This window comes from Hetaerina americana, unplaced genomic scaffold, assembly GCF_022747635.1.
Source record: "Hetaerina americana unplaced genomic scaffold, ioHetAmer1.1.p SCAF_21, whole genome shotgun sequence".
Classification (NCBI taxonomy): domain Eukaryota; kingdom Metazoa; phylum Arthropoda; class Insecta; order Odonata; family Calopterygidae; genus Hetaerina; species Hetaerina americana.
Window position 1 is genome coordinate 3122199 of NW_027286775.1, and position 9261 is coordinate 3131459.

Sequence of the window (9261 nt, forward strand, 5' to 3'; positions counted from 1 at the left end):
TGACATATCCTGCTATAAACATTATCCGTTCGTAAGATAAAATACTGTCCGCTTCACAGAAAGCAGAGTAAAATAATCAACTCGGGAAAGGTTATTGCGAAGTATTATGTAATCGCAAATGTATTCAACAGAGGATTGAAAGGGGCAAAACTTAATCTGCTACGGAAAATTAATATCGAGTAGTCTCCGTAGGTGATAAATTTGCGCAGATATAATAGCGAGGTACTGTGAGTAAATGCATAATGGAATCGAGTAAATATGGAGCAAGTCGAACAAATGGAATCCGAGGAGCAGTCTCTTCAGTTCTAGGATATATTTGTGATATTTAGTCATTTTGGGAGGGGGGGTGTGTCGACCGACAGCCGAGGTCATTTGACTCATTAAAGATAATAGTTTGGGGATTTGACAGGGGAAGTATTCTCAGGGAATTGAGGAAGAAGGGTGCAGAGTCCGGCGTCGCGTCCGACTCGGATCGAAAAGTGCCCAGGGGTGCACCGTTCAAGCCCCATCCGCCGGACTGCTCGACTCCACTTGGAAGTACTCGACACATACGGCACCCCAAGTATGGATCGGGATGCCAACGAAATAAGGAACCCGGGCGGAGTGGGAATCCATTAATCAAGTCACCGAACTGACCAAATCCACATAGTTAAAATACGTGTAGCAATTAGTGGGAAATAGCGGCTGTCAGATAGCGACCAAAGAAAGTAATTTGAGGGATCCCTAACAGCCGATGGGTACTCCAAATAGCAATTTCTAATCGAAAAACAAAATAATTAAGCCTCGAAATTTCCAATTAACATTGCGTGACAAATTATTATTAATGCAGAGACATGGTGTTCACACCTCCTATTCGCTAGATTCGACTTTTCCGCAGCGGGGGGCGATTAACATTGATCATGATTTCGGTGGCCCGAGGGAAAACAAAAGATATACTGTTTTACAAATGGCTGTAGGCAGCAGCATGGGTGTACACGGTCAACCGTGGCGTTCAGATAGACACTCATTCCGTGGAATTCAGGAAAAGAAGAAACATCAGATGATAGAAATTTGGCGAGAGTAATTTTCGTCTCTGAACTTCCATATCCAACGAAGAATTCCAGATTGCCTCACACTGAAGGCTGAGTCATAAGAATGCTAAAAGAAAGTTTCGAGTATTTATACACATTGCAAATATGTCGTGTATTATTCTTAAAAAAAAAAGGGAAGTTGCCGCGATTATGAATTGGAATTAATAAATTTTGGATGAGCCAATATTTCTGCGCCTAAGTCACTCGTCCTAACTCGGCTCGGCTAACACGCCATTCAAGAATAACACAAGGCATGCACTGATTGAGAGACCAGACGATTGCTTACAGCGATCGCATTGGGAGAAGAAGGATTCGGAGCCTCAGGGACGGCGAACCAGCCAAAAGAAGACTACTACTCACACAAATCACAACTGAGACCACGTTACTGATAACCTATTTCACCAGGAATAACTCATTCGACCACACGCACATAGGTCAGTTTTGATGCTTCAAGGGTGACGATTAAATTCTGACACGAAATCAAACGTTACAAGGAATACGGGTGAACTACCGCCAATCCGAAAGAGATGCGATGCGGACATCGCCCATAGATGTGAGCATTCCTCCAACGAAACTCTCAGCACATTATTTCAATTTGAACGAACAAATATACTCGAATAAGAGGGTGAAATGAACATAAAAGCAAGTTTAACAACGGCAAATTAAACACGATTAACATTCGGAATGGGTAATGATTCTCCCAGATTACCAAAATGGGCACAAATGATCCATTTACTTTCATAGTAATCTGATATTGGTGACTTGATGAGAATACATGATCCAGCTGATTCCAGCCAACCCTGGAGGCGACAGGCAGTCTCAGTCTGCCAATCCTGAGATCGCGGCCCGAACCGACGCCTAGGTGCGATTTTCTCCACTCGGAGCTCGGGTGTTTCCTAGTCTTTGTTATTTTCAAGTTTAAAAATCCGATGTCAAGGCCAAAAAAATGGGCTTTCGGTTTGATGACAAATAAATGAACCGCTGCAGCCTTTTCAAACACTGCCTATCACTGAATTGTCATTTAACCGACGACCAAATTGCTATTGGCGTACGTTTGGTCACAAAAATCTATCTATAATTCTTCTTAATTGTAATTAAGTAAGACTCATAATAATTACACAGCCATCATTGTCCCCGGTCTTGATGGTCATCAACTCGAACCCTTGACCTTCAATGATCGCCTATTTTTTTACGCTGGAATGAAAACGAAGTGCAAAATCAGAACTGAACGGCGACCGAATGTCCATGGAAGCGTACCGTCATGAAAAGATATAGACATGGCCATCTGAATTCAAAAGATTATCATAATTTGCTACGAGCACTTGCGGAGAGCCAACACTTACTAAAGATAAGAATTTTTAAGGATACATCAAACACCTTAAGTAAAGGAAGTCATTTGAGGAAGTGGCTAACCAAAAGGGAGCCAGCTAACCTGAGACAAGGCCAGCTGATCTCCAAGAGTGCCTGCCTATTAGCAAACCGTCTCCGGGAGAGGAAGGTCCGGTGCGTGACCGGCCGGACACATTTCGCAGGGACCCGGGGCATGAGAGAGGCACTCACCTTACGTATACGATGGAACCGCTGGTGGAGAGCAGCCTCTTCCAACCGAAGGGGATCGATATTCCGCCGGGAGTTGAGGTGGTGGATTCCGCGACGGAAGGGTTAACGACCACGGGGGCAGTCACTCCCACCGGGGGGGTGGCAATGGAGGGATGCACGGAGAGGAGCGGCTGCGAGTTGATGGACCCACCGCCGCCGTGCGCTAGGGTCACGGTGGGTGGTGCCAAGGGGCCCGTTGAGGCCAGCGAGCCGACGGTGGTGAAGGCCTGGAGCACCTGGCCTCCCGACGCCAGGGCACCCGTTGGCACCAACTGAGGCACCGTCATCGTTAGGACAAGATTCCCGATGGCCTGCTGGCCGGCGTGATGGCCAGCAGCCCCTCCGAGGGTCTGCTGACCGTTGAGGACGACCGTTTGGTTCCCGAGCACCACGCCCCCGCCGGGACATGCGATGTACGATTGCACCGCTTCTGGGTGAGGCGTCTGCGAGTGGTGCTGCGCCTGCGGAGACGTGAAGTGGAGACCCGCCTGTCCGGAGGCGGAGGATGAGGTCAATTGCGCGATACCGTGAGGGGGCCCTCCTTGCAGCAGGATCTGCCCGGCCGCCAGAGCGACCGACCCGGTGCGGCACACCACGGGCGGGTGATGGTGGGCCCCCGAGGGCCCCTGGATCATCGGATTGGGCGCCGCCGAGGCCTCCTGCTGTCCGTCGGAGCTCAAACTACTGCAGCTGGACTCAGCGGCTTCGGAGCGGGCAGAGTCGCAGCGCGAGGAGGCCCTCGGGCCCGGAGGAACGAGGGCCCCCGGAGTGGTGGGCGAACTCTCACCGCAGAGGGTCACGAAACCTCGAGGCCCCACGTCCCCGGTCCCCCGATCCACGGTCACAGCCGCTACGTAATTCCCCTGGATGACGTCCGCGTCGGCGCCGGTAGGGGCCCCCCTGGCCCCCTTTTCGATGAAGGTGGTCCCCGCGCAAATCCTGGGGTGGGCGGGCGACGCATAGCTGCAGATTTGCTGCTGGTCTTCTCCGGCAGAGAGGGATTCGATGTGACCGCACATGTGCTGACCTGCCCCGAGATTCTTGAGGATGCCTGTCGAGCTCCCGCCGTACGCCAAGCTGGTGCCGGGGTAACCATTCGACTGAACTGAGGGGGGGGTGTATAAACCTCCGGGGTTGGGGCTGCCATTCACGAATTCAGCTTTTAGACCCGACTTCTTGCAAGTTAGGGGGGTCGCTGATGCAAATCCCCCACTCTGGGGATGCTGAAAAGCCACATTTTGCTGGCCAACAGAATAGGATTGGGCGAAATTATCTCCGGTCGACACGTATACTACCACATTTTGAATGGGTTGTTGCTCAGGCTTCCCGGACATCATCCCGAGCACGCGTAGGGGTGACGACAATGGGCAGCACCATCACTCGCGGTAATAAGTAATTTGATGCAGCTATCCTGATAGTTTTCAAGTTACACTGAAAAAATAAAAGAAGAGTTATTAACGATGACAGCGTCACAGTCTGCACGCACATTTATCCAAGCGTAAGTTAACATCTACGCTCTATAAATACACCCAGCATTTGCCTCCCAAATATTCCTCGAACTTCAAAAATGTATATAATGCCTATATTACTAACGCTAATGCGGCACGATTATATCCCTTGAGTCGTTCATGACTTAACGTACACTGCGTATGAGTGTTTGCGTCTGTCATGCAAGAGCTGCACAAAATAGAATGGATGCCAAAAAAGTATCGCGACAAGAGGATATTAATCTTCTTGAATATTCACCACGATTAGATTTTGACGATATCTGCATTCTTCCTGATCGTGTGCTGTGTTAAATCTGTACATATGTCACACCGTAACACTACTACACTGCATCTTATGGATTTCAAATATTATTAAATTGATAATATATCCACGACAACGGATTCCAATGCTGTTTTATGTTTACAATGATTTGATGTGCACTTTTTTCTAATAAGGCAACCGATGAAAAATGGATGAAAAGTAAATCAATATCGAACTAACGTTAAAACATACTTCAAATGAGATTATCTGGACATCATCTTTTTCAAGGCTATAATCATCCATCATCAAGGCAGAAAACTGAAAATTTCTGCTTTTGAGAGGCTAGGAGTAATCAAAATCTAAAACAATAATGCAAACCACAAATCAGGGCATTAATCTTTCACAAGTAGTACGAAGCCAAACATTATCTGCGACATAAAACTACATTGGTGGCGTTCCAATAATTTGAAACGATTAGTGTTTAACAAAAAATGATTAAATGTAAGACAAAAATCTTTCATTCCCCACATAAGGCTTTCCTAATAACCAAACAAAATTGTAGCATTTGCGAATTGAAAATGAATTCTCATTCTATAACCCAAAACACAGTTCAGCTAACTACTGAGAACGTAAATAAACCACATTACAAAAGCTCGGATTACATATGATAATTAATCATCCACTAATGGATGAACACATCCTCGTTAAATGAATCAACGATAATTAAGACTACTCACAACAGAAATACAATACCAGTAGAATATTACCTGCATGTCGTATATCATCGACGCAAATATCTAAATTCAGAAGAGCTCATATCCCTTCGCTGTTCACTGAACGTTACACGCAACTCACAACCAGTCGTATCAATGTCATCAACAAAGCAATCTCGAGCACTGTTCAACACCTGCGCGAAAACTACTCAATTTGGTCACTTACTCCGCAAAGGAACAAAAACATAAGTCTCTAGACGGTCTGCAAATATACACACAATAAATGAAACGTCTGCAACCCTGGAAAGGCAACATCGCAATAAACATATAACGACGTTACCTTTCCCTCCAGAATATTTCCGCCTATATGATGGGAAAATATGGTTTCCGTCCGACACTCCCAAGATCCTTCACGGACTAATCTCCAACCCAAACCAATGAATCGTAGATCCATGATGCATCTGTCGAGCTAACAAAACACTAATGTAACGCGTGGGGGAAGGAGTACGTTGGAAGTTTTGAAGATATATATTTAATATTAAAAATAGTTTTTATGAATGCTACTCAGCTTATTAGGGTAGTTCTTGTGAAATTATAATGAATCGATAGAAAAACGGCTGCTAGTTATGTTTAAAAATTCTCAATTTCATTTTCTTTCGTCACCATCATGGCCAGGTCGAGTATAAATATTTTTTTAATTGCCTGTTCATAAAATTAAAGATCTCCCTGAATTTTCGTTCCAGATAGTTAGTTGCCAACGCATTCATATAAACTCATAATATCTGAGCTCATGATGCAAAAAAATTTTAAAGTAGCTCAAGCTCCTTTAATTTTAAATTATTTCTTCAAGAGGCAATCCATTACGTCTGAAATAAGGTCAATTATTGTACAATATCCGTTCATAACCCTGAAACAAACACGAACTCCTGACCCAATGAAACAGTATTTTTTGCATCAGTGTGTGTAAAGTTTCGCCTAGTAAATTGGTATCAAAGTTCAATAATAAATATATTTGTTAATATAAAAAATACTTAACATTAAAATGTGAAAATCAAGTATAATCTAACCACTTGCTTTTGGAGGAGTAATATTAAATTGTTGGAGAGAAATTTCAGTTTCCAAATTAATACATGGAATGGAATAAATTTTTGTTTAAGCAACAGATTTAAATATGTGCATGCCACTCAAATTGGTAAATATTTTCCTTTGGGAGAGACAGAACTCTTCAGCCCTGCATAGCTGTAGATTATTCAACGTGTTTACGATTTTTTTGTTCAAAGATTTTACCTAAGCATCTACTGTCTCAAAAAATTTAAACTTTTATTTAGCAGTCTGAGGAGAGCTACTGATAGAACGATTGACCCTGAATAAAATAGTAACTTGCCGTGATTTACGACCAAATTTCTGGTATTTTGCGAAGACATGATTTTCACAGTTTACTCATGGTGAAAGTCCTTGAATGACTTTAAATCCCGTATTCATTTTCAATCATTAATTTTAATTGAAATTTTAATAAAAACAACTACAATACAGAGAAGCACATCCACCTTTTCTGCCTCCTTCAGATTTATCCTAACTATCCACACTCACCATGCTTAGTATTTATTTATTTCCTTTCCTTCCATTTTACTTTTGCCATCCTTTGGTACATTTCATAATTCAGCATTTGAAGCCTATAATTTTGCTTCAACAGTCAAGTTTCCGTTTCATAAAAAACCACACTCCATATCAAAGGTTTTACTATTATTTTTCCTTAAAACCCATACTTAAAGTCCCTATCATCGCCTCCCTCCTCCCTGCTAATCCATCTTTTTATAACACACTTCATGTCCGTAATGCTTTAGCAATCTTGGTGCAAAACATTTCCTAAAGAGATATCCTGATCAACTTGCCCCATTTTTTCCCTCCAGTTTTCATTTTTAACTTAGCTTTCCTACTTTTCAAAAACCTTTGTCACACATCACAATGGATGTTTTATGTGCTCAAACAACGCTTGTAACTCTTTAGTTGAATGGCAAACTAAAGTTTAATTATCCACAAACCTAACTGATTTAATTAATTTCCCTCCAACTTTCATTCCTATCTCAAGTTTTTCTCGTGCCTCACCAAGTTTGGCGGTAACTTGCCTATCCAAACAATCTACTCCTATCTTCTCTGACATGTTCATAAATTCAACCCAATTAACTACATCGTATGCCTTGTCTAACTCTATGAATCAGTCTAATACACCCTGATTGTACCCGATATTCCTTTCTATTAGTGACCTCATTTTTTTATGTTATCATGTAAAGTACTCTCCTTCCTGAACCCAAACTGGTTATCCTGAGAACCACCTTTATCGTGTGGCTGATTGCTCTCAAGTCCTCACATATAACTGCCTTTCCCTTTTTGCATTGGGAACTGGCACTCATCTGAGAAAATCTTTCAGCCAAATTTCTCCCTCATAAATGCTACAGATTAGCCTATAAAAACTCATGTTTGCTTTTTCCTAAACCCTTAAGCAGCTACACAGGGATTTTATTTATCCCCCAGGCTTCTTTTAAATTCAAACCCTTAATGCCCTCTCTATGTCACCATTGAGCAGGCCTGGGCTTAAGCTATCCAATATCATATTCTCTTTCTAAGCCTGAACTCACTTGCCAATTATTTTATCCATATATATCCTCCATAAATATGTATTTTTTCCATCTCTCATGAGTCTTTCTTGGTTTGATAAAAAACTGTCCTACCTTATCTCTAGTAGTTTGCATGAATTTTCCTTTCACCTTCCAGCAGAGCACACACATTTTTCCTTTCCTTTTTCCTAAACTCTCAATTTCTTCATACTGCATCTTCCACCATGCCTCTTTCACCCTATTAGTTTCATACCTCAGGTTATCTTCTCTTTGTACTCCCTCCTTCTCCCTAATTCTTTGTCTACATTCTTCATTTCCTTCTCTCACCTATCATTTCATCTGAAATCCTGGATTTCCTCATCCTTTCATATAAAATGTTCCTATTATTTTTGTTTTACAGCTTTTGATATAACTTTTTTAGCATTCTCATCTTTCTTCTATTGCGCTGTTTACCTGTCTTCACTTATAATTTTTTCTAATGCCATCTGATACTTCTTTGTTTCAGTTCTGGATAAAGCATCTACCTTCCATTTCCTAAACAATCTCCCCTGATTTTTCTTTTTGAATCTGAGGTTTCAGTTCATTAGTACTAAATTACGATCTGAATCCATATTGGCTCATTGGAAACTGAAATAATTATGCTATTCCCAAATATGTACCTTATTATTATATAGTCTAACATATTTCTCTGGATTACCAGGCATTCTACACTTATATATACTATTGTGGTGAACCATGTGTTAATTATGATTAACCCTGCCTCATACAGAACTTTATGTGTTCTCCCCATGGTCATTTCTTGTTCCGACACCATAGTCTCCTACCTCACTAGGATTTCTCTCTGCCTATCACAGCGCTCTAAAATGATTCCTCCCCAGGACGCAAGTGATTATCTATTTTAATTAATCATAAACCCTGTCTATTTCTTCCTCCCAATGATTTCATGTCGGCGTGTACACCTGAATGATGGCCAATTTCATTGGTATTACTTCCACTGGTTATATTCTTCCACTCTCTTGCTCTGTGTCTGCTGTGCTCCTTCCTACCTTATAGTCCAAATTCATTGCCTTCTCTTCCTTGTACTTTTCCCTTCTGCTCGTTATTATTTTTTAATTAGTTTGTCGCTTCAATCCATTATGACAGTGAAACCACATGATGGAAATAGCTGAAACTTTAACAGCAGTCTTGTGAGAGATGAGGCTTACTAAAAGCAAACATTTTCCAATACTTCGAGTGTCATCTCTTGGGTTTCCAAAACACTTTTTGAATGATCCATGTATTTGAATAGTACTATAGTTTTGAAGAGGTTTTGGGCTTTGCTCATGGTGCTTTTTGTTTCTCCACAGTATTTTCTTGGTTTTTATGCAGTTTACTTGTTGGCAAATTAGAGCCAGATCTGTAGAAATCTAAAGTAAGGATTGTAATGCTTTGTAATAGAGACCTCAGCAATTGTATACATATTTTGTTATAATGAGAAGACTCCTGTATGATGGGGACAGTTACCTCAGAAAATGT

At 42.0% G+C, this 9261-nt stretch overlaps 1 protein-coding gene across 2 annotated transcripts in view; it reads right to left on the bottom strand.

The window, feature by feature from the left end:
- LOC139688654 (mucin-4-like) overlaps nucleotides 1–5529 on the bottom strand; it is a 188716-nt gene extending 183187 nt beyond the window's left edge. For both annotated transcript variants that reach the window (XR_011700775.1, XM_071586220.1), the window contains exons 1-2: nucleotides 5186–5529; nucleotides 2631–4100 (exon numbers count right to left, since the gene is read on the bottom strand). Coding sequence is in view for 1 of the 2 variants with exons in the window: in XM_071586220.1 (XP_071442321.1) it covers nucleotides 2631–4006 (1376 nt within the window). In the remaining variant the exon portion in view is untranslated. The remainder of the gene's footprint in view (nucleotides 1–2630; nucleotides 4101–5185) is intronic.
- Nucleotides 5530–9261: the final 3732 nt, after the last annotated feature.